At 42.2% G+C, this 23,323-nt stretch overlaps 1 protein-coding gene across 9 annotated transcripts in view; it reads right to left on the minus strand.

Moving 5' to 3' along the window:
- MARCHF8 (membrane associated ring-CH-type finger 8) overlaps positions 1–23,323 on the minus strand; it is a 131,601-nt gene that overhangs the window by 9,622 nt on the left and 98,656 nt on the right. For 7 of the 9 annotated variants that reach the window (XM_045809870.2, XM_087862932.1, XM_087862931.1 and 4 more), the window contains one exon: positions 13,740–13,790. In XM_045809870.2, the coding sequence (XP_045665826.1) occupies positions 13,740–13,790 (51 nt within the window). Of the gene's footprint in view, positions 1–13,739; positions 13,791–19,852; positions 19,900–23,323 lie in introns of all 9 variants that reach the window. The other 2 variants (XM_087862934.1, XM_087862935.1) reach the window with 1 other exon arrangement.

Genomic DNA, 23,323 nt, shown 5'->3' on the forward strand with positions numbered 1-23,323 from the left:
TACCCCGCCAGAACTCTGCACAAATGGGAGACCAGTTGAGTACAGGGCCACCAATCCATAGCTCAACCTGGGGCAAAGGAGGGGGCTGAGCGCAGAAGGTTCCCAAGAGTTCTAATCATGCGATTGTGAATTAAGAAAAAGAATCAAGAAAATTTAAATTTTAGGGGCGCCTGGGTGGCTCAGTCGTTAAGCATCTGCCTTCAGCTCAGGGTGTGATCCCGATGTTCTGGGATCGAGCCCCACATCAGGCTCCTCTGCTGGGAGCCTGCTTCTTCCTCTCCCACTCCCCCTGCTTGTGTTCCCTCTTTCGCTGGCTCTCTGTCAAATAAATAATCTTAAAAAAAAAAATTAAATTTTAAAGAATGTGTAGCAAAAGGTTGTGACACAGAGCAGGGACTCTGAGGGGTTATAAAAAAGCCAAAATGAGAAAAGAGCTCTAGGAGGGTGAAGGAGCACCACCATGGAAAGAGAAGTGGAAGGCAAGAAACGGGAACAAAGAATTTACCAACATCCCCCAGCCTCCCACTCCAACCTCTGTGGGATCCTTGCTAAGCCTTCTCTAGACTCAGATTCCTGAGTCCCCAGAGCCCTCAGAGCACCATGAATATTCATATAAATGCATTCTTCCCTCCTAAGACAGTCAGCCTGAGCGAGCATCTGCCCCACACAACCCAAACAGGCACATGAGAACAGTACCAGGAGTCTGTTATCAAGGGCAAGCCCACGTTACCTCCCTACCTTCCCCACTCAAGTGGCCTTCAGCCCTGCTCCTTGATTCAAGGGAGCCCCACAATTCACCGGCTGAGGTCTAGCCCGCACTCTTGCTAAGCGCCATCCCCAGGAGCATGCTCTTATCCTGGCATTGAAGCTATGGGACCCCTGCCATGGGCCAGCCACCAAGACCAGCAACGCCCACTGTTCAGAAGCTCTGCCCATCTGCCCTCCCCGGCAAATGCGCCCACCTGGAGAGAGCCAGGCCTGGCAGTTGGACTGAGGGCTTCAGTGGACCACTTTTCCTGCTCCCCAGCAGGAGAATTAAACATAACTTTAAATCCAGCTCAACCTGAAACCTGGTCCAAGAAGTTACATGCTATCGCACTCCATGTGTGTGCTTAAATCCTGCAAGTAGTACTCAAGCAGCCCATCTGCTAAGTCACCAAAGAGCCCACATGTTGTAACTGAATGTGGAAAATATTCCCTGTCCTGGGAGGAGGCAGGTCTCAGACGGGAAGCTGAAATCAAAAGACAATGGCTTCCCACTCCTGCCCTGAATTCAAGTGACCCGTGTCAAAAAGGGAAGTCTGGGTAGTGATCACATCATCGCACGCCCAAAACTGGAGTGCTTGGAAGCAGGAGGTGAGAGCCTCAGGGCAGAACAAAGCCTGTACGGAGGAGGCAGCCAGACGGTCCACACCCACGACAGGACCTAGGATCACTTCCCCATGAATTTCCTGTCTCAGGTGGACCCCTGGGAACTCACACAGGCACCTGTGTACTTGCAGCAAAGCAACATGCCTGTGAGTTGGTGGCAACGACCCCAAGCCCCTGATCTGCTTATTTAGGAAAAAGGAATAGTCTCAGCATCCCGTGTCCCTTGTCTTCATTTCATCCTCTCTAATGCCACAAAAATATCACGAGACACTTTCAGCAGGTAATGTCCAAGCCTCAACAAGCCTTCCAGTTACAGAGAAAATTTTTCTCTTCTTATTAGATCATGAGGTTTCAAGGAAATTTTTAAAATCTACTTTCTGTTGTTTTATATAAATACAAACCAACAAGGGCACCTGGGTGTCTCAGTCAGTTAAGCATCTGCCTTCAGCTCAGGTCATAATCCCAGGGTCCTGGGACTGAATCCCATATCAGGCTCCCTGCTCAGTGGGGCGTCTGCTTCTCCTTCTACTCCTCCCACCTGCTCATGATCTCTCTCTCACTCTCCCTCTCAAATAAATAAATAAAATCTTTATAAATACATACGTACATACAACCAACACATTTCTTATCCTGGCTGACTCCCTCTCCAGTAAGAATGAGAAAACAAGCAAGATTTGTAGGGCCATCACAGATCTCATAAGAGGCTCCTGCTGTCTCCAGCTAAAGAGGAGCCCACGTTGAAGTTCAGGACGAGTCCACATGTAAAATGATCACCAAAGCACAGCATCAACAATTTTAAAGAGCTTAACTCGTTGCTGGTATCAAGCTGAGTAAAATCTATCAACCTACGAATAAGGATTTAAAAGACTGAACTGGATTGTCAACAGCAAGGACAAAATGAAACCTACAAACACAGTTCAAATGCAGTGTCAGGGTCCAACTGAGGAAGTCAAGATAAGTCAGGGGCCAGCAGACCCCTCAGAGACTTGGAGATCTAGACAGCTCTCCCACTCATCCTGAGGGCAGCGGGCAGGGGGCGTGGGGGAGGCTATGGGCCAGCAGTACTCGCCTTAAGGGAAAAGGAGAGAACCCTCTCTCCTCTACAAGATCAGACCACACAGGACTGCTGCTGATAAAAGTATGTGTAAATGCTCATAATGAGAACATTCCCATGTGTTGAAAAAACTAAAGCCCTGTGTTCCTAAAGCTCTTGTGTGTTCTCAAACAAGAGACTTTCTGGTCATGTAAAGGAATGTAAAACAATCTCACTATAAAAAAATTTTTATAAAAAATCCCCTCTTCTTAAGATGTCGTAATCAATTATGCAAACAAACTTCTGGATTCCATCTAGGCCTAAATCCCAGCTGATTTTATTTCTTAGGAATGACAATTTCGGACAATTTGTCAGTACTCAAGTCACTCGGTGGTTGTCTTTTCTATCACACTCATTGTTCTAAATTATTTTATCAAGGCTGCCAAAAACAACCAAAGGAAAACTTCCCATATAGCTTTGGTAGAAGCTGGCGTTTCCTTTTGCGAGAATTTGCTGCCATAGAAAGGGCTATCGTAACAGACTCATCAAGGACATTTCTCCGTCCATGCCAGGAACTTACCAATTTCACATCAGAGGGACTTTCTCACTGCAGGACGCCAGTCCAACCTTCCCTGGCTCTCCTCTTGCTTCACTTCCTTCCCCTGCTCCTTCCAATAGGTTACTTCCCATCCTCCCTCTTTACCACCACCTCCTCTCCTTCTCTGCTGTAAACCCTCAGTGGGTCTTCTTTTCATTTACTGGCAAAGCTACTTTTAAACATCTGGGGCTCAGACCCTAACAAAAGTGAATTCACTCATCCGCTTTACACCAACAGGTATGGGGCCACAAGAAATGGTCTGGTTGGGTTCATCTGCTTTTAAGCCAGGAGCAATTTGAAGAAAGACTGGAGAAGGAAGGTAAGAGGCAAGTGGGGCTCCCGTTTATAAGTAATCTCAAACTTAACAGAAAAAAATGGGGAAAGGAAGTACAGATGGTTCTTAAAACATAAGATGCTTAGTCTCTCTTACAACGAGAAATACAAATTGAAACTACAATGAGATATACCATCAGCAACAACAAAAAAGTCTGTGGTTTTTGTTTTGTTTTTTTTATCATCTAATACCTGTGTTGGCAAATGTGTGGGAAAACAGCCATGCTTATACACTGCTGGTGGGAAAGCAAATTGCTTAACTCCATAAGACAGCAATTTGGCAATTACTCTCTAAATTACAAATGCATATTCTCTTTGTCCCGGCAATTCTTCTTTCAGCAATTCATCCTCACACATATGTACAAATAGGTTTATTCAGCACTGTTTGGGGGAGCAATCGCCTGGCATAACCTCAGTGCCAGTGAGCCTGGAGGTGACTGAGTCAATACTGCTACATCGACAGAGAGGAACACTAGGCTGTCATTCAACAAAGGGAAAGGTACTGTTCTGCCTAGTTACTGGGGATGTGGAGGGACAGGAGGAGGGGAGAGCCATGCCCTGTGTGCTGGCCCGTGCAGACTATTAATCAATGGAAGGCTCCTAATAGTGGTTTCCTCTGAAACATGGAAGGAGACCAGGGACCCTGGGCCGGAGAAACAAGTACTTCAATGGAGACCCTTCCCAACCATTACACCCCTTTTACGATGAACACATATTTCCTAACCACAAATTCATTTTTTAGATAACGTGATTAAAAGTTTAAGAAGTAAAATAAAACTAGAGAGGCACGACCAACTGTACCAATTTTCCAACTCTGGAAAAGCCAGGGAAGAAACTGAGTTAGTGAGTCATGATCTATACTTTTTAAAAATGAAATAAAATAGAATATGTCAGAATGCATCTGACATCCTAAGGATTAAGTCTTTTGGAGGAATTTTTTCTTTCAGTTGTTGTTTGTGAGGTAAACGGAGTTTCAATGTAAAAACTGTTTTGTACCGGGGCGCCTGGGTGGCTCAGTCATTGGGTGTCTGCCTTCGGCTCAGGGCGTGATCCCGGGGTCCTGGGATCGAGCCCCATATCAGGCTCCTCCTCTGGGAGCCTGCTTCTTCCTCTCCCACTCCCCCTGCCTGTGTTCCCTCTCCCTCTGGCTGTCTCTCTGTCAAATAAATAAGTAAAATCTTAAAAAAAAAAAAAAAACTGTTTTGTACCAACGATCATGATCAAAATAACTCGAAAGTCATTATGCTTCTCTGTTTTTACAAATACAAAATACCGAAAGAAGGAAAAGAGGAAGGCTAAAGCAAGAGAGCACGTGACACTGTCAGCACAGAGATTTCAGCGGTGGGCGCGCTGGCAGTGCCTGAGAAGGGTGGACTTTCCTCCACAAGGACAGCGTTTCCGCCCCTATTACATTTCTACTGCTGTGCAACAAAATACCACACCCTTAGCGGCTGAAAATCACCTGAGTGCTGCATCTGACACACAGTGGGATGGGGTCCTCTGCTCAGGGTCTCCCTCCTTTCTGGAGGCTCTGGGGAAGAAAACACGTCCACTTTCATTCAGGCTGATGGCAGGATGCGGTTCCTTGCAGGCTGGGTCCCCATCGATCCCTCCCCATTCTCAGGTCCGCTCTTACTCCCAATCTCTCCTGTCCTCTCTGCCACCAGCCAGAGAAAGTGCTCTGCTTTTAAGAGCTCCTGTGATTCCATTCATACAACATAATATCCTGGGAATGATGCCTCATCACAAACACAGGGTCTGGGCATCAGGGTGGGGCATCTTAGAAAGGGTGCTCACCAGACCACCTGACACTTACTTAGTGCTTAGTACATTACTAAACGCTACTGCTGGCCTCACTCCCTCCCAAACCAGCAGATAAGAATCTGCTCCTCACTGCCAGCTCAGCAGGCCTGACTTCATATAAATAAAGCCAAATAAAGTCTAGCTTGGTGTTTAGAGACTGCAATACAGACTGAGATTGCATTTCAGCAAACTTGCTGCTTAGTACAGAAGTTGCTCTGAGAAAACAAATGCTTCCTTATAAATAGAGACTCTGATTTCTATAAATACCCATTTGTATTCAACTTCGAACATGAGCTACAATAGAAGGAGAGGCCAGTTCTGTGGCTGCTCTGCTAAATACATGTTGACTCTTGATGAAGGGCTGTGCCAAGAACAAGCTTTCACAATGGCAATTAATTAAAACTGACCATTAAGAAAGTAAATATTGAATATATACAATATAGGATTCATGGAGGAGAGTGCACAATAAGACTATTCTCAAACGAGTTCCATTATAAATGACTCGCATTATTGCGTAGCAAGTAGTGCTAACACTGAATTCTTTTCTCTGGTGGCCTTTTAGAGAGAGTTAGAATTTCGGGAATAATAATACATCCCCAACACAATGGAGGGCATATATCACAACACTGTTAGAGGCAAAGCAACAACTGAAAGGACTTTCTCATGGCTCATCTTCCAAAGCAGGCTTTTAGCTCTTGTTGGGAACCTTACAAATACAGTTGGTTTTCAATAGATTACATTGAAGGCAATGATTTCTGAGCAAAGATAGCTTCGCATTCCCAGAAAGTACAAGCGTAACCATAAAAAGGTCCCAAATCATGGTGTTGGGTCACCTAGCACTCCAGACCCCCCTGCTCTTCCTGGGAATGCTCCCACACCCCATCCAGCATGACCAACCCATCCTCAGATTTCTCCTCAAAAGGGGCTTTTCACTGTCCTTATAACCCTATTCTTTTCTTGCATAGCACTTATCAAGGTTTATAAAAAGATGTTTCTGGAATAAAACTCGGAAGCCGCTGTTGATTAGCCTAGCATAGTGCCTGGCACACAGTAGGTGTTCAAGGAACACTGCTGAATGAATAAAACAAGTACTCTCTGCTGTGACCGCCTATTCATAGGTGTAAAGCAGGTTCTCAAACTTGTTGGTCTCAGGACCCCTTTATGCTCTAAAAAATTACCGAGGCCCCCAAAGAGCTTGTGTTCATGTGTGTTACATCAATCAATCTTTACTATATTAGAAAACTTTAAAACAAAAGGGGCACCTGGGTGGCTCAGTCAGTTAAGTGTCCAACTCTTGATTTCAGCTCAGGTCATGATCTCAGGGTCGTGAGACTGAGCACTGAGTCTGGCTCCTCCCTGGGCGTGGAGCCTGCTTAAGATTCACTCTTTCCCTCTCCTTCTGCCCCTCCCCTCCTCTGTCTTTCTAAAGAGAAAACTTTAAAAAAACACAAGCCACCAGCACACATTCCACCAGTGTCAGAGACAAGATGCCATCTCACATGCTACACAGCCTCAGGAAGCTTCACTGTGCGCTCCTGAGAGGGGAGAGGGAAAAAGGCAATTAAATAATCTGCTATTATGACACTGGTTTTAACCTTGCCCCTTTCCCTCAAGAAGACTCAGAACCAAGTTTTGAAAACCATGGTCTAAAGCTTTAGCCAGGGGCACCTGGGTGGCACAGCGGTTAAGCGTCTGCCTTCGGCTCAGGGCATGATCCCGGCATTATGGGATCAAGCCCCACATCAGGCTCCTCCGCTATGAGCCTGCTTCTTCCTCTCCCACTCCCCCTGCTTGTGTTCCCTCTCTCGCTGGCTGTCTCTATCTCTGTCGAATAAATAAATAAAATCTTTTAATAAATAAATAAATAATTAATAAATAAATAAATAAATAAATAAAGCTTTAGCCAAAAATGAAATTATAAGCAGTCAGAAGAAAAGATATATGGAAATATGGTCAATCTCTGTAAAAGGTGAGCTAAATAGCAAAACAGTGCCCACGCACTCCATCAGGATCCCAAGGGAGGCTATACCATGTTGGATGCCACTCAACTCCTCCGAGTTACTTCCTTGTTCCCACCACAGGAAAGTAAGTATCTTGTCTTTGGATAGATGTTTTCTTCAATATAAATTAAGAAAGGTATATTTTGGCTTATACTTAACCTATAAGTTTGAGCAACCTAAGTCTGTCACTGGTCAAACTTTCTATTCAGAAACACACAGAGCAGACACCGGTCCTGACAACCATACCACAGTATGTGGCATCCCTCCTAAGGCTGTATTTACGTCTACACATGACATTCTACCATAACTCATTCCTATCTAATGGCAGCAATAACTAAAAAATATTCAAGAGATCTAGGAGAGCCAATGCTTAAATTCACTCAGATCTGCTTGCCAAACAACAGAACAGCAATAATTTTAGGTGCTCGTTCAACAGGTCTGGTCTGACTTGTACCCAGGAATATCTCATTAACCAGAGGCACAAAATACTCATGGTATCTGAATAAAAGTACACAGAGCTCCAAAATATTCTACTAGGCACCAGCCTTCAGCAAATGTCAGAGCCTAGTATTCTTAATTGCCTGACCGCAGAAAAGGACAGTATCCATGCTCCAGTCTTCATGATGTATGTCTAGCTTACCACTACCATCTCCTTATAAGTGCTACCAATCATGAACTTGCTCAAGAAATTGTCACCTGGACCAAGTCCAATTCTCAGGGTCAAATGAGAACGCTTCCCTCAAGGTAAACTAATGCCATGTCTGTGTGCTATGAGAGGCCTGAGCAGAGGCTCTAAAAATGAGCCAGGCCAAGCAAACTCCTGGTGCCTAAAACAATTCCAGTGGGACTGAGTGAGTTCAAGTATCCCCCAGGGAATTCCAACCTTTCTTTAAAGAATTTTAGGCCAAAGTACATTGGTCCTCATTGGAATGCCCCCAGCCAACATGGTTGACAGGCACCCTGCAACTGGACAGCTAGGACAGTCTTCACTCCCAGTACATCTGTCTTTCATTTCTACCTATTGTTTTGGATTTCTCAGGCAGGTGACAAGCAGTTTTCTACAGTTTAACCCCACCCTGCCTGGCTCCTTTTCACTGTTTATGTCCTACTATAAGTAGCCTCTCCTCAGCCACACCTTCCCCAAGCAGCCCTTCTAAACTTTGGTTCCTTGTCATTCTCTTCCTCAGCCTCTTGTCTTTTACCTTCATAATTCTCTCCAGCTGCCCATATTTTCTGGAGGTCTGCTTACGCATCTCTTCTCTGTTTGGTTCAGCATTCAGAGCACAATGCTTGGCATAGAGCTAAGTGCGGGACAAAACCTGAACTCATGTAATCCTCATATAGGCTACAATGGGCCCCCTCATCTATGTTACAGATGACGATACCTCATGCTGAGGATATCTTGTGCAGGGTGATGAGAGAGCCTTTAGGTGGGGGGCAACTGTGGTACGGCTCCCCTCGACAGGGGAGCATACCACCTCACTCTGATGTGGCAGGCCTGCCACAAGCGGTCACCTGAGTCCACCCTGAGGCCCTGCTCAGTACCTCACTGCCTTCCTTTCACCAGCCCAAGCTCCAAATTCGCCTGGGAGTGACGGCCACCTGAGAGCGAGACGCTGCGCAGCACACTGCGGCAGCAGAGACACGCCCCCTGCACCCCTCCCTTCTCTCCACCACACAGCCTCCCAAACCCCTTGTCCATCAGAGCGCTAGTTCGCGAAGGGCAGAACCAGGAGCAGCGGTGGTGCCAGAGGAGGAGTTTAGGTGACATACTGAGGAACGTATTTTTAATAGCTATGTTTTAATTACACATCAGAAAACTAGCAAATCAAAAATGTGATTTCAAATACCATAGAGGGATACAAAATTCTCACCGCAAACAAGTTTAATTAGAGTCAGTCAGTTGATAGAAAATGATTAAACAGCAGCACGGGTAGTGCGTGGGGTGAGGGTGGAGTGTAGATGGCTCCTGCCTGGAGAACACTGCTGGCCCACATGATCAAGGACCCCTCGGCAAGGCAAAGGTCAAGGTGGGGCTGCATGGAGAGCTGCATTCAAGTGCCCCCCTTTCCCCAAGCACGCCTCCAGCGGATCTCATCGCACCTCAGCTTCTCTGGGCACTCGGTCAACAGAACAGGTCTTTTCCCAGAGGGCAATTCTGCTGCTTCTTTAAATAAATAAATAAATAAATAAATAAATAAAGGATTGGCCACATATTGCTACAAAGCACTATAAACGGTAAGTGCTTTAAATGAATGAGTGGCCAGGACCAGATCACCTCAGATCTGGCACATCAAGGTAGAGTTTGAATCTTATTCTAAATGCAATAAGAAGCCACTGAAGACTTAAACGAGAAGCATTAGGATTCTGTTTACCTGGTTGCTGGGGGAGGCTGATTTGGGAGGTTGCAAGAATACAGGCAGATTCTTAGAAAGTTACTGCAGTAGTCCAGAAGGGTTGGGCCCAGGACATGGCTGTGATGAAGGAGAGGAACGGGCTAGATATCAAGTGTCTCGCACAGCACTATGCAAACATTCACTCAACAAACATGTACTGAGCCGCTCCAGGGCTACAGTCTATCCTTGGCTCTGAAGATTTACCGCTAAACAAAACACAACCCCTAGCCTCATGGAACTTACTGCTGGGGCGAAGGGGCAACAGAAAAAAATCACTAAAACTTCAGGGGGCGATAGGTGCTCTGTTGAAAATAAAACAGGAAAAGGTGACTAGGGGACGATTTAGATGGTCAGGATGGGCCACTAGGACGAGGTGACAAATTTCATGAAAACTTGCACTTGTAACAGAGATTCAATAAATGATACCCACACTTAACGTCATTACCATTAATACAAAACAAAGGACTGGGTGAAGACTGTGATCAAAACTGCTTAAATGTCCCAATATTCTTCCTTAATTTAATTAACTCTCTAAGAGGATCACACCTGGATGCCCATTTTAAAGCCAGAGGAGCCAGCTAGCAGGCTCTCGCACACCCCATCTAACCTGCCTGTTTCCTTCTTTGAAAGGGGAGCATGGTTTCTGAGGCTACAACAAAACGTGGGAAGCCTTCAACAAACAATGAATGAGACACCCCATCGCTCTGTAACAAGATCTAGATGGAACACCTGGAGACAGATGGAAGGTTTATTTTTACCTGCTCTCGACCTCGACTTCATGTAACTTCAGTTACCAGTAAGCGGTAAACTGAGGGAGCATAATGCACACTGCAGGGGACTGACCACCCTGGACACAAACCAGCACTGAACTCAGCTGGAGGCTGAGTCCGCAGAAAAGGTCTCCCGAGACAGACAACGGAGATTGCAGGTAGCATAAAACATGTCTGTGTTCTAACCTTTTTTTGTAACTTCTATCTCAAGGGTATGAAGCATCTGCTTAAGTATATCTACTATACTAAAAATAGAGTTTTATGTGCCATGGCCTAAAGTGGCCTCAAACAACAGGCTCATTTTATAAATATTGCAAGAAAGAACTGCATTATCAAAAACAAAGTTATCTTTCATAGCAGTCCTGCCCTCCCTCCCTCAGCCCCACTGGGGGGCTGGTTCATGCCTAACAACTCCACATTATACAACTTTCTTATTTCAGAGGGGTACATTTTGCAACAAAATTTCATGCTGATGGTTCACTGGGAAGTAATGTCTGCACAACACACCACTCCTGAGATTTCCCTCTGACCCCAGTTCAGTGTGCAGGAACTCCTGCTTTGAAAATGGAAGAGGCCCACATCTTCTTCGCCCTACTCTGTGGCAGAAAGCTGTGAGGCTTTCACAGTTACCCTGCTCCTAAAAGAAAGTGTGGAGGGGCACCTGGGTAGCGCAGTCGTTAAGCGTCTGCCTTCGGCTCAGGGTGTGATCCCGGCGTTCCGGGATCGAGTCCCACATCGGGCTCCTCTGCTGGGAGCCTGCTTCTTCCTCTCCCACTCCCCCTGCTTGTGTTCCCTCTCTGGCTGGCTGTCTCTCTGTCACATAAATAAATAAAATCTTTAAAAAAGAAAAAAAGAAAGTGTGGAGCTAAAACTGTTTTTTTTTTTTTAAAGATTTTATTTATTTATTTGACAGAGATAGAGACAGCCAGCAAGAGAGGGAACACAAGCAGGGGGAGTGGGAGAGGAAGAAGCAGGCTCATAGCAGAGGAGCCCGATGTGGGGCTCGATCCCATAACACCGGGATCACGCCCTGAGCCGAAGGCAGATGCTTAACCGCTGTGCCACCCAGGCGTCCCTAAAACTGCTTTTTAAGACAACCCTGCCCACAGGAAAGCACCACATCAGTGGCCTTGTTTGTTTCGCTCATCATTTTATGCCAGTACCCAGCTTAGTGCCTGGCACAAAGAACACACAAAAATGTATGCAAGAAGGGAGAAAGAAAAAGGCCAGAGTTTTTATTAGATTTCTTAATTTCCACCCCAGTTGATATTTATTTTAAAGTATGCAGTCCTGCCTTTGATCAGTAATAAAATAATAACAGCTATCATCAAGAACTATCATGACCCAATCCACCTAAGATCACCAGGGCTCAACAAAGTTTGACTACAGTTAGTTCACTGATTCACTGCAATGAGGGAGCTGCCCTAGGGTTCCTTGCAAACATTACCCTCAAGACTCACAACCCTGAAGGTTGTATTGCTCCCTAATTTTACTCATCAGGAAATTAAAGTTCAAAGAAGTATTCCTTCCTCACAGTCACATGGCTAGTAAATCCTTGTCCATCTAACTCCAAAACTATCACAGAGCAACTCAGAATATCACAACCCAATCAGTACCAAGCCCATAAGATCTTCCTATAGACACTGTAAGCCAGTGGTTTACAAAAATGTTTTTTAACATTTATAGTAGGAAACTTTCTGTCAAATAAAATCTTACTAAAACCATAAACAAACAGACATATAGTTGAGGCCCAGAGTGTTGCCCTCCTTCAGAACTGCCCTCACCACTGGGGCAAGGCAATGAATGCTACTATGTACTTTTAAAATGTTTACTTCAACTTAACCAGACAGGCCATATGGATCTGTATCTTCTTACTTTTCTCGATGCTTAAATGTTAGACAGCTCCTTCAAAGGGGATAGGGCAAAACTGGCCATTTAACGCAGACAGTAATGATCTACCTACCACTACACAGTTCCATTAACTCCCATATTCCTAGCTGAACGAACAGCAAAAGAAAAGAAATGGAGGCTGGAACAGGAGGAATTATTTGCTGAAAGGTATTTATTTGAGATAGCCAAAGCCCGTGGCTTGAAAGACGGTTCTTGGGGGGAAGGGGCAGAGATCAGATCAGGAATGCACCAAGGACACTCTAAATGGCCTCCAATGTCACACTGAGCACTATGGACTTTTCTTTTTATGCAAAATTACATGGATGGATGATATGGTGAGATAAGAAATATGCCTAAAAACAGACTGTCTCAAAGAATTTGCCAGATTCTACTTTTTAGTTAAAAAAAAGAGGGGGGGGGTGATACAAATGAGAGTATCTGTATAGTTTGTAAATTAAAATGGCAATAATGTGGTTGTTTATTTCTGAGTACTCAGGAGGCCTAAGACAGCAAGCCAGGTTTTGTCACATTGTTCAAATCTTCCTGTCAGAATCTGTGTCAGTGTTTGGCCAGCTGACAAAGGCATGGGGAGAAAGCCCATCTCTGCAAGGAACCTACATGGACATACTGCATGGACGACAGGTTGGCCAGAGCCTGTATCTATGCTGAGAAATGAGCAGTGCTGGCAAACAAGTTTGCCTGCTGGCTCCTGGGTTACCCATAGCCCCTCATATGGTCCTGACAGGTTAGTCGAGTGACTACACCACAGACGTGTGGTGCTGTCAGATGGATGATTCACCCTTTCGGCCCTCATTTTCCTAGCCACTTTCCAACTGGAGGTAGCTCTGTGATCCAGTTCTGGCCAGTGAAATGTAAGCAGAAGCCAGGCAGCTGGCTGAGGCTTCTGGGAAAGCTTTCTGCCTTCCCTCTCAAAAGGGTCGCTCTCAGCTGACAGACCCCTCCCTCCTTCATCATTCTTCTTATTCCTGCCAAGGCCATGGGCATGGTACCTGGAGGTCCAGCTCCCATCCTGAGACCATGAGGTACTAAAGCAGGATGAGGATGACAATATGCTAAGAAAGGTGGCACAGAGAGGACAGAAAGTGCCTGAGTCCCTGACAACACCTGTGAGCAACTGCATCAGCTTTGAACCACCTACCTCCAGACACACTTTGTCATCAGGACCACATAAATCAATAATTACTGAGGTCACCAGAGTTGGCTTTTTGTTACTGTCAGTCGAATGCGCTCCTAACTGAGGGCACAGATTCTCTGGTGACTCTCTCAGATCTTTTTTAACCTGAGAGTAAATGATTCCCACTGGAAGAAATAGGGTTTTCTCCTATTAGTCACTAACCTCAACACACATTCAGAATTGCCTCGCTAGAAAAACATAACAGCCATATACCTCATTGTATGGTCCTAAAGCAGATTAAAGAACTGTATCAACAACTTCGCATATTGAAAAGTAGAGTATAAACACAAGCAAGAGAGAAGAAACCAAACCCCAAACTACAAAAATAACATACTTCACTGGCACTCTACCTTAGAAATGTTACTTGAATGACTCATGGAATGTCCCAAAGTCTTCTCATTCTGTAAGAAAATGAAAGAGGTGTTCAGTATCAATTAAAATGTGCAGAGAACAAGTATTTATTCAAAACAATCCTCCTGACAATCATTCCCTCAGCAAGAATTTGCTGAGCGCAAACTACTATGTACTAGCAAAAATGAATGAAACAGTAGTCCCTACCTTAAAGAAACCTAGGTTAACAAGAACAGGAATTTGGAATTAACTAAAAATAAAAGGAGCTATAAGTGTCTTTTTTTTTTTTTTTTTTGCAATAGTTTTTCCTTTTTATTGCTGAGTACCATGGTGTGGATGGAAAAAAGCTCTAAGTGTCTTAAGACACATTCAAATGGAGGTTCAGAGGCAAAAAACTGCATGTTGAATTTTATCTGATGTGGTCCATGCTGTGAGGAGCCACTGTAGGATCAGGAAGAAGAATGTGGGATAGCTGACCCCACCCAGGTCGTTTGGCTGTCAAAGTGTTGGGTACTCAACAGGGACATCCCACAGCTCACATCTATTCCCTCAAGCCTGTTTCTCCTCCTGGATTAGAGAAATCTGAGAGTCATGCTAGCCTCCTCCACCTTTAGTAACAAAGTCTTGTATCAAATTCTTCCTGTTTAATGTCTCTCAATCTCCAGTCTCCACCCCTCTACCCCCACCCACAAGCACAATCAGACTTCAGCGAGTAAGCGAGCAACCGAGCAACACGATGCCCCCAGGAGAGGCTGGAGCCACTTACACCAAACCTCACCCCCTGCGCCGGCAGGGACATCTTTACTAGGGCAGGTCTGACTGTGAGCCACCAGAGAGTGCAATGGCCCTTTCCCCCAGACGACCAACACAGGCCCCCGCGTGTACTAAGTCTACTGATCATACAGTGCTCCAAAACATTAGCTTCAGTTCTGGTGGAAATAGGACCACGCTTTCTTTTTTTTCTTTAGAATCAGGCTTATAGTTTTTTGTTTGTTTTGTTTCCTTTCCTCATTTTTTGGATCAGATTTTCTTTTTTCTTTTCCTTTGGAATAGACTTATAGTTTTTTGTTTGTCTGTTGACATTTTTGTTCATTTTCCTTTTGTCTTGGATCAGGCTTTTTCTTTTTTCTTTTCCAGGCTTATTTTAATAAACAAATCAAAGCACACTTAGTTAAAGGTCCAAACACTCCCTATGCAAGCAAGGAGGAACTCTGCAGAGGACTGACCTGTAGGAAAGAGTAGCAAAAACACCACAGTGAAGTGCACACAGCATACACCAGAAACACTTTCTGAAGCACCAGGCCCTGGACAGTGTATACCCCCTTCTTAATATAGCATTACTCTCAGGAGCAGAAAACATAACAAGATTTCCATAACGCACAAAAGACAAACACCTAGACAAAATGATAAGACAGAGAAATGTTCCCCAAAAGAAAGATCAACAAGAAATCACAGCCAGGGATTTGCTCAAAACAGATATAAGCAATATGTCTGAATAAGAATTTAGAACAACAGGGGGCGCCTGGGTGGCACAGCGGTTAAGCGTCTGCCTTCGGCTCAGGGCGTGATCCTGGCATTATGGGATCGAGCCCCACGTCAGGCTACTCCTCTAGGAGCCTGCTTCTTCCTCTCCCACTCCCCCTGCTTGTGTTCCCTCTCTCGCTGGCTGTCTCTATCTCTGTCGAATAAATAAATAAAATCTTAAAAAAAAAAAAAAGAATTTAGAACAACAGTCATATGAATACTGGGCTTGAAAAAGCATAGAAGACACCAGAGAAACCCTGATTCTGCAGAGATAAAAGAACTAAAAACTAGCCGGGCTGAAATAAAAAATGCTATGACTGAGATGCAAAACCAACTGGATGTAATCACAATGAGGATTTAAGAAGCAGAGGAATGAATAGGTGATATAGAAGATAAATTTATGGAAAATAATGAAACTGAAAAGAAGAGGGAAAGAAAACTATTAGGTCACAAGTACAGACTTAGGGAACTCATCGATTCCATGAAGTGCAACAATATCCATATCATAGAAGTCCCAGAAGAAGAGTGAGAAAAAAAGGGCAGTAGGTTTATTTGAACAAATTATAGCTGAGAACTTCCCTAATCTGGGGAAGGAAACAGGCATTAAACTCCAAAAGGCACAGAGAACTCCCCCCAAATTCAACAAAAACAGGTCAACATGGAGACATATCAGAGTGAAACTTGCAAAATACAAAGATAAAGAGAATTCTGAAAGCCGCTAGGGACAAAAGGTACTTAATCAACAAGGGCAGGCACATTAGGTTAGCAGCAGACGTGTCCACAGAAACCAGAAGAAAGTGGCATGATATATTCAACATGCTATATGGGAAAAATACACAGCCAAGAATACTTTATCCAGCAAGGCTATCGTTCAGAATAGAAGGAGAGATAAAGAGTTTCCAAGACAAGGAAAAACTAAAGGAGTTCGTGAACACTAAATCAGCTTTGTGAGAAATATTAAAGGAGACCCTTGAGCAGGAGACACGAAAGCAACATAGAAAGGAACAGAGACAATCCACAGGAACAGCAACTTTACAGGTTATACAATGGCACTAAATACATATCTATCAATAATTACTCTGAATGTAAATAGACTAAATACTCCAGTCAAAAGATACACGGTATCTGAATGGATAAGAAAACAAGACCCATGGATATGCTGCTTACAAGAGACTCATTTTAGACCCAAAGACATCTCCAGATTGAAAGTGAGGGGGTGGAGAACCATTTATCATGCTGATCTCCAATCTCATTTACATTTCTACTGTCAATGCCTGAGGTTTAGGTTCTCTTCATTTCTCACTTGAAATTCTTGAATAACTTCCTACCTTATGCTTTCTGCTTTGAAAGTGACCTCCCTGATACATAATTGCTATGAATTGCATTGTGTCTCCCCAAATTTGTATGTTAAATTCTAGCCCCTAGTATTCAGAATGTGACTATATTTGGAAATGGGGTCTTTAAAGAGATAATTACGTTAAAATGAGGTCATTATGGTAGGACTTGATCTAAAATGAATGGTGTTCTTATAGGAAGCTGAACTTAGGACATAGGTACATACAGAGGGAATAATATCATGTGAAGACACAGGGAGAAGGCAAGAACAACTACCTGCAAGCCAAAGAAAGAGTCCTCAGATGAAACCAAACCTGCTGATACCTAATCTCAGACTTCTAGACTCTAGAACTGTGAGAAAATTAATTATTGTTGCTTAAGCACCCACTGCCTGGTTATTTTTTTATGGTAGCCCTAGCAAATAATACAAGAATCTTCCACACTATAACTTCCTTAAAAAAAAAAAAAAAAAATCAATGAATGTTCGAAATGTAAATCTGATTTTCTAAAAATAAGAAAGTAACTCTCCCTGAATCCAATATTTCTTGTTCTAAACCCAAATGAGTAAAAAAAACAAAACCAGAAATTTTACCAATGGAAGAGATTATCTCACTTGTATTTTTAAGATTATCATATTATCTATGCATCTCACATGCTTTGCAATAACCATGGGGAAGACCAGAGAAAGTTGAGATGTAATTAGCAGGTAAAATTCTTTTGGTCAGTCAGAAGTACAAAGGAGCTAGTGGATCATTTTAAAACTGCTTTGAAAAGAGTTGATTCCATTCCACCAAGTCTCTCTTTAAAGAGAACTAGCAATCAAGACAAAATTTTAACTTTCCCCTTTCCCACAACCCACCAAATGACATACTGCCTTGATATTGGTACACTTGGCTTTTGCACCCCTAAAATGTTAGTGAAGAAATATTTCAAGAGCTCCCAAGTGGCCTGCCAGCCAGCACTTGTTTTAGCAATGTTGTCTTGTCTTTACAGCAATGTGTTTGTGCAATTTTTTTAGCATTTTCATTATATTCTCTTATTTTATAAATCTGAGTGAAAACAGAAGTTCAAATCTCTTAAGTATAATACAATGCAGACACTGCTATTAAATGTTTAGCATCAATGGAATATTTCTTGGTCTTAAGCTAGTCAATTAGATAGTTATAGGAAAAGAACAAAATTATAAAGTATGCTGTAAGTGTTGACAATGTCACCAGAGACTATTTCTAAAAAACCAGAAGAATCAGAAATTTCATTCATTCATCTTATTCATGCATTCACTCACTGGAAGTGGAGAGTCTCTATGTCCACAGAACAGGTAAATCTGTAACCATTCAAGTATCACTCATGAGTCAAGAATGTACTATGAACAAACACAGGGCACTGCTGTGAATTCAAGCTTAAATGCTCATTTACTGGCAATTTACTACTAAATTTTAATTTAGTTTGCTAAATTAAAACAAAGATACCCTGTGCCCTGGAATATCTGTACAGAAAATCATTATAACCACTATGACATTACCCACTACCTTAAAGGAAATGGTCAGTTTAACACCACCTGGAAATCTACACAGAAGTTCTGAGGTTCTAGGAGAAGCAGTAATTTCTATTCCTGACTTTTTTGACATTTATTATTCCATAGAGATGGGGTGGGGTGAGGCGTAGGTGTTAAGCAAGGTAACATAAATCCAGACTGAGATCTAAAAGTTGCTCTTTACCTTATGAACTTGAGAAATAAATTTAATGATGTAAGTCTGTATCTTCCCGTTTTCCTTGTTAGAACAATTCAATATTTTACATTGGTAAAAATCAAATTATCTAGCCTCAGAACATACAGATGTTTTAAAGCCTGAAACCTGTCAACATTTAGAATTGCTTCTCCATTACTTGGCAGGAAATTAACAATTCAGTTCCAACAGACCATTTTTTCCCCTTAAATACTACTACATTTATTCAGACTAACTGAAAAAAATCTAAGAAGTTCAGGACCATAAAAGACCTATTTTTCAGGAAGCAAATCCCAAGATTCATTCAAACCAGTGACTCATTCATTCCATACTTATTTACTATTTGACTAACACATGCAAACAACTGTAGTACGCACAAAACGTAGACAAAAATAAATCTGACTCCTGAGCCTGTTCTAATGATGATGTTAACCACAGAACTTCTTTGTAATAGTGTTTCAATGAGAAATATATAACCAGGAAAGAAAATGAATTAAAAAATTGTTTAAAAACATTAAAAGCACAAACACGAATTATGTCAGGATACAGTGGGTGACACCATTCTTTCGTACAGTTACACTGGCATGTTTCTGAATGAAAAGAAGGAAAGGTTACCAAACATCAATGTCAAGAAACTGGAATTAGGCATTCCAAAGAGAAAAAGAGTTCCATTCCAGTATGAAACTAAGTTTCAATGCCCAAGTAATACAAACCTTAGCAAATTATTTTCATCAATCTTTAATATAGTTAGTCACTGCTTAATGGGTCCACCATCTTATAACCCTGGGAGAGATAAAAGCCTCACTGCTGGTAGCAAAATCTGTTACCTTCTTTCCTCAGAGAAGGCACCAGGAGATGCCGCACTGTGATAGCACATGGCCCCCTGGCTTGATCTCACCTCCATGTGTCTTTGGTGAGCTCTTGTTGTCTACATTAAAAAGAAGAGCTCCTCAGAACACAGCTCCATGCCTTCTTCTTATTTGTTGTCTCCCTCAGACCAGTGCTTCTGAAACTCTGTGCATTTGAATCATTTAAGGATCTTCATAAAATGCAGACTGTAATTTGTTAGGTCTGAGGTGGGTTGAGATTCTGCATTTCCAGTAAGCTCCCAAGTGACTCCCATGCTGCTGGTCCCCAGACTACACTTTAAGATGCTAGTTTCGTCCCAAATCCTTGGCCAGAATAATCCACAAAGGCTATGATTCGTTTAATTGAGGTATAACTGAATATGACTCATTTTTTAAAGAGCAAATCATGACTACTATAAAAGTAAATTTCTGCATAAAAGATGGTAGTGAGCTTACAATTGAGTTAATACAAATAAATCAATCAGGAAACAGACTGATACATACACTGGGAAAGACTGAGTCTGAGGGTGTGAGAAAGAAAAGTTTTATTAATGTAAGAAGTTACCAAATCACAAAGATAAAGAGAAGCTCTGTTGAGGAATAAGGAACATTTCACAATTTTACTCAGTCCTGTCAATGGTGTTTTGCAAGTCCATCTGTGGCTCCAACAGAATGTACCTTGAGGGTAGAACGGAGATGCAGAGCCCACAGAGACCAAACACGCCCTGGAAAGTAGAAGCCAAGAATTAACGAGAAGACAATGAGGTGAGATGTCTAAGCAAGTTTTGAGGATTTTGTATAAAGGAGTCAAACAATAAAACTTCATGTGGGAGTTTCCCTGAAACTCTGACCAGGACCAGTCATTAAAACACAAACATACACACAAACACACACACACACACACACACACACCACCACCACCACCACCAACAACAACAACAACAACGACAACAACAACAAGCAAACAAGCAAAAAAAAAGCAAACAAAAAAATTGTGTAACAGACATACTATGTATCTACCCGATATCCATCCCTACCAACAGAACAAATTTGTTCTGAGCAGCAATGGACCCAACTAAAAGTTCTCACACTCTCACTCTATTTTGCAATTAAGGGTAAATATGTAAGAAAGTTCTCCCTAAAGACATTAAACTTGAGGTTTTCTGGGAGACCATTCTGCTTTCCTGATATAGCCACTGCTCCTTTCCCCAGCTTTCCTTTTTTCCTGAGTTACCCTGGAATAAAGAGGTCATGCCAAGAGGTGCAACAGTCACCTTGGGACCATGAGGAGAAAAAGTACACATAGAGGTCTCCAACTTCTTGGTCTCAGGACACCTTTACAATGTAAATTACTGAGGACTCCCAAAACCTTTTGTTTATGTGGATTATATATATTGATATTTGCCATATTAGAAGTTAAAACAATTTTTAAAATATGAATCTCTTAATTCAATTAGAACAATAAACCCAGTTAATATAAATAACATTTCTATGAAAAACAACTATTTTTCTGAAAAAAAATATAAGTGAGCAGAGCAACAGTTTTATATTTGTGTAAATCTTATTGTCCAATTAATAGAAGACAGCTGAATTCTCATATCTGCTTGTACATTCAATCTCCTCTGTTGTTTTGACTGAAATAAATGAAGAAAATTTGGCCTTATACAGTATGTATTTATCAAAGGAATGTGTATTTAATAACCATTTGAGATAACTGGATATTCTTTGTACTACACAAAAACTCAACAAGTAATTAGCTATGATGTACACTCTAAAAAGATATTAATAAATTGTTAATACTCCATTAAAATCAACTGGTCCATCTTCTACTTTGAATTGATCTCTTAATCATGCATGACTTTTTAACATCACACAAAATTGGTCATTTAGAAATTACTGGTTCACTGGGTTATGCAAATTTTCCAAGACTGACACATTTCATTATGCAATATGAAAAAAAAAATCACATTCATTAATATGACCATCAGAGTCCATAATTATTGAAAAGCTACCAAGCTCACAGTGGTGGATACGAGTTTTCCAAAATCCTATTTTTTGCTTAGAGACTTCCAATTTTTTCACTGGCAACAAAAACTTACTTGAAAGGAAAGATTGGCTCATTCATTCAATTTAGAGAAAATGTCTGCCAAATATCCAAGTCAGAAAAACTAGAGTTTGACTGCCAGTAACTCTTTCAAGTAAAAATTATATTCCATTAAAATTGACTAGTTAACTTAGCAACTCAATCACAGAAGTGCTTTGCCCTGAGTCAACACTGCCCTTTGGTATTCAGTAGAAATGATCTATACCAGATATGCAAAAATGGAATAAAACACATAAGCTACAATAAGAATAGTCAATTAAAAGTGACAAACATATTAAAATGAGCAGAAAATGAAATCAAAGTATCATTATAATTGTCTTCAAAATGTTCCCAAAGTTAAAGAGACATAAGATATATGAAATATGTTAAACTTCCGAAGATAAGCACTAAATAAGCTACACAAAGAGATATACTCATTAACACCACACATAAAACAAAAAGAAATTCTTAAAATTCTTCAAGTAGCCCACATGATGGTAAGAAAAAGAGAAGAAAGAAAGATGGGAAGAGAGAGAGAGAGAGAGAGAGAACCGAAGATAAAAAATAAAATGGCACCCTTAATTCCTAAGATATCAGAAACTATCCTACGGTCATACAGCAAACAGAGAAACACTTATTCAAGAAAATCGACTACACCTTGGTATGAACAGCAGGAATCTGTGTTACCTGGGCCACAACCTAGTCCATCCTCTGGCTGACAGAAGCTCCACTCTGGGAGGGTACAGCCAAGAAAAAATACCTCCCTTTCCCCCGAGCTCCCAAAAGAACAGAAAAGCATCTCCAGAGAGAGGGGCAGGCCGCAAGCATTACACATTCTACTCTACCAACTCCATGTTCTAGAAGCCATGTTCCAAGCAAAAGTGACTTAAAAGTAGGTCTGGGCTCCCTTCTGTACAGCATCTCCAGAGAGAGGGGCAGGCCCCAAGCATTACACATTCTACTCTATCAACTCCATGTTCTGGAAGCCATGTTCCAAGCAAAAGTGACTTAAAAGTAGGTCTGGGCTCCCTTCTGTACAGTGCCCACTAGTAACGTAGAAGCTCTACTTTAGGCATGACAGACTGGGTGTAATGCAGCCCATCTTTGCCCAACTCAACAGACTGACGGGGTGGAAGTTCCACACCAACACAGCAAGCCAAGAAAACTACAGGCTACTGCCCTACATAAAGCAGGTACAATCACTCCAACCTGTGGGCCACTGTACCCTCCCCCAGCTCCAGAGCACAAGCTTAGATTTTGCAAAGGTAGAAAGGCAGGCCAAAAGAACAGAGAGCTCCTAAGCTATCTCTAAGGAAACAAATATTAGCTGGAATAGAATATGCAGAAATTTCAGCCTAATAGTACTGGCAAAAATGATGGCATTTTAGGTGGCTAGTAGCTATAAGACAGCAACAAGTGAAACCATAAAATGACTAAAAGTGTACCACAGAAAACCAGGGACAGAGATAACTAAGAAGGTCCTCCTGAGGATGGAAGAAACCTCAGATACTGGCCTCAAAAACAACTGCAGCAAAGGAATCTGCATTTACTTGGATCAGACCATGGGGCAATACCCTAGGGAATTGTCCAAAATAGCAGAGCAATCAGCCTGCAGTTAACGGAACTAAAAACTGAATGTGAAATCAACAGAGACAAGAAAACTTAGCAGGTCAGGGAGAGAGACAGTCAAAAAACACTATAAACAGTCATATAAACAGTCATCCCAACTTGAGAGAGTGCATGCCCAAGGCTTATCCCTCTGAGAAGCAAAATCAGAGACTATATATTGTAAGGAAAACAGATTTTACTATAAAATCCAGCCAAGTTACTAAAGAAACAACCCACGGGAGGTGGGGAGGGTGAAAGAATCTTAATTCAAAGATGCTAAAACGTATTATCTAAAATATACAGCATTGAGTACAAAAATTACAAGACTTCAGAGAAAGAGGAAAGTATGACCCAAACAGGAAAAAAGGGAGGTAACAAAAAAGGCCCTTCAGAGGGTCCACAAATTGTCTTTAGTATACAACGGCTTCAAAGTAGCTATTATAAATATGTTCACAGAA

Source organism: Ursus americanus, chromosome 6 (assembly GCF_024610735.1).
Source record: "Ursus americanus isolate L20-20 chromosome 6, mUrsAme1.1.p, whole genome shotgun sequence".
NCBI classification, from domain to species: Eukaryota; Metazoa; Chordata; class Mammalia; order Carnivora; family Ursidae; genus Ursus; species Ursus americanus.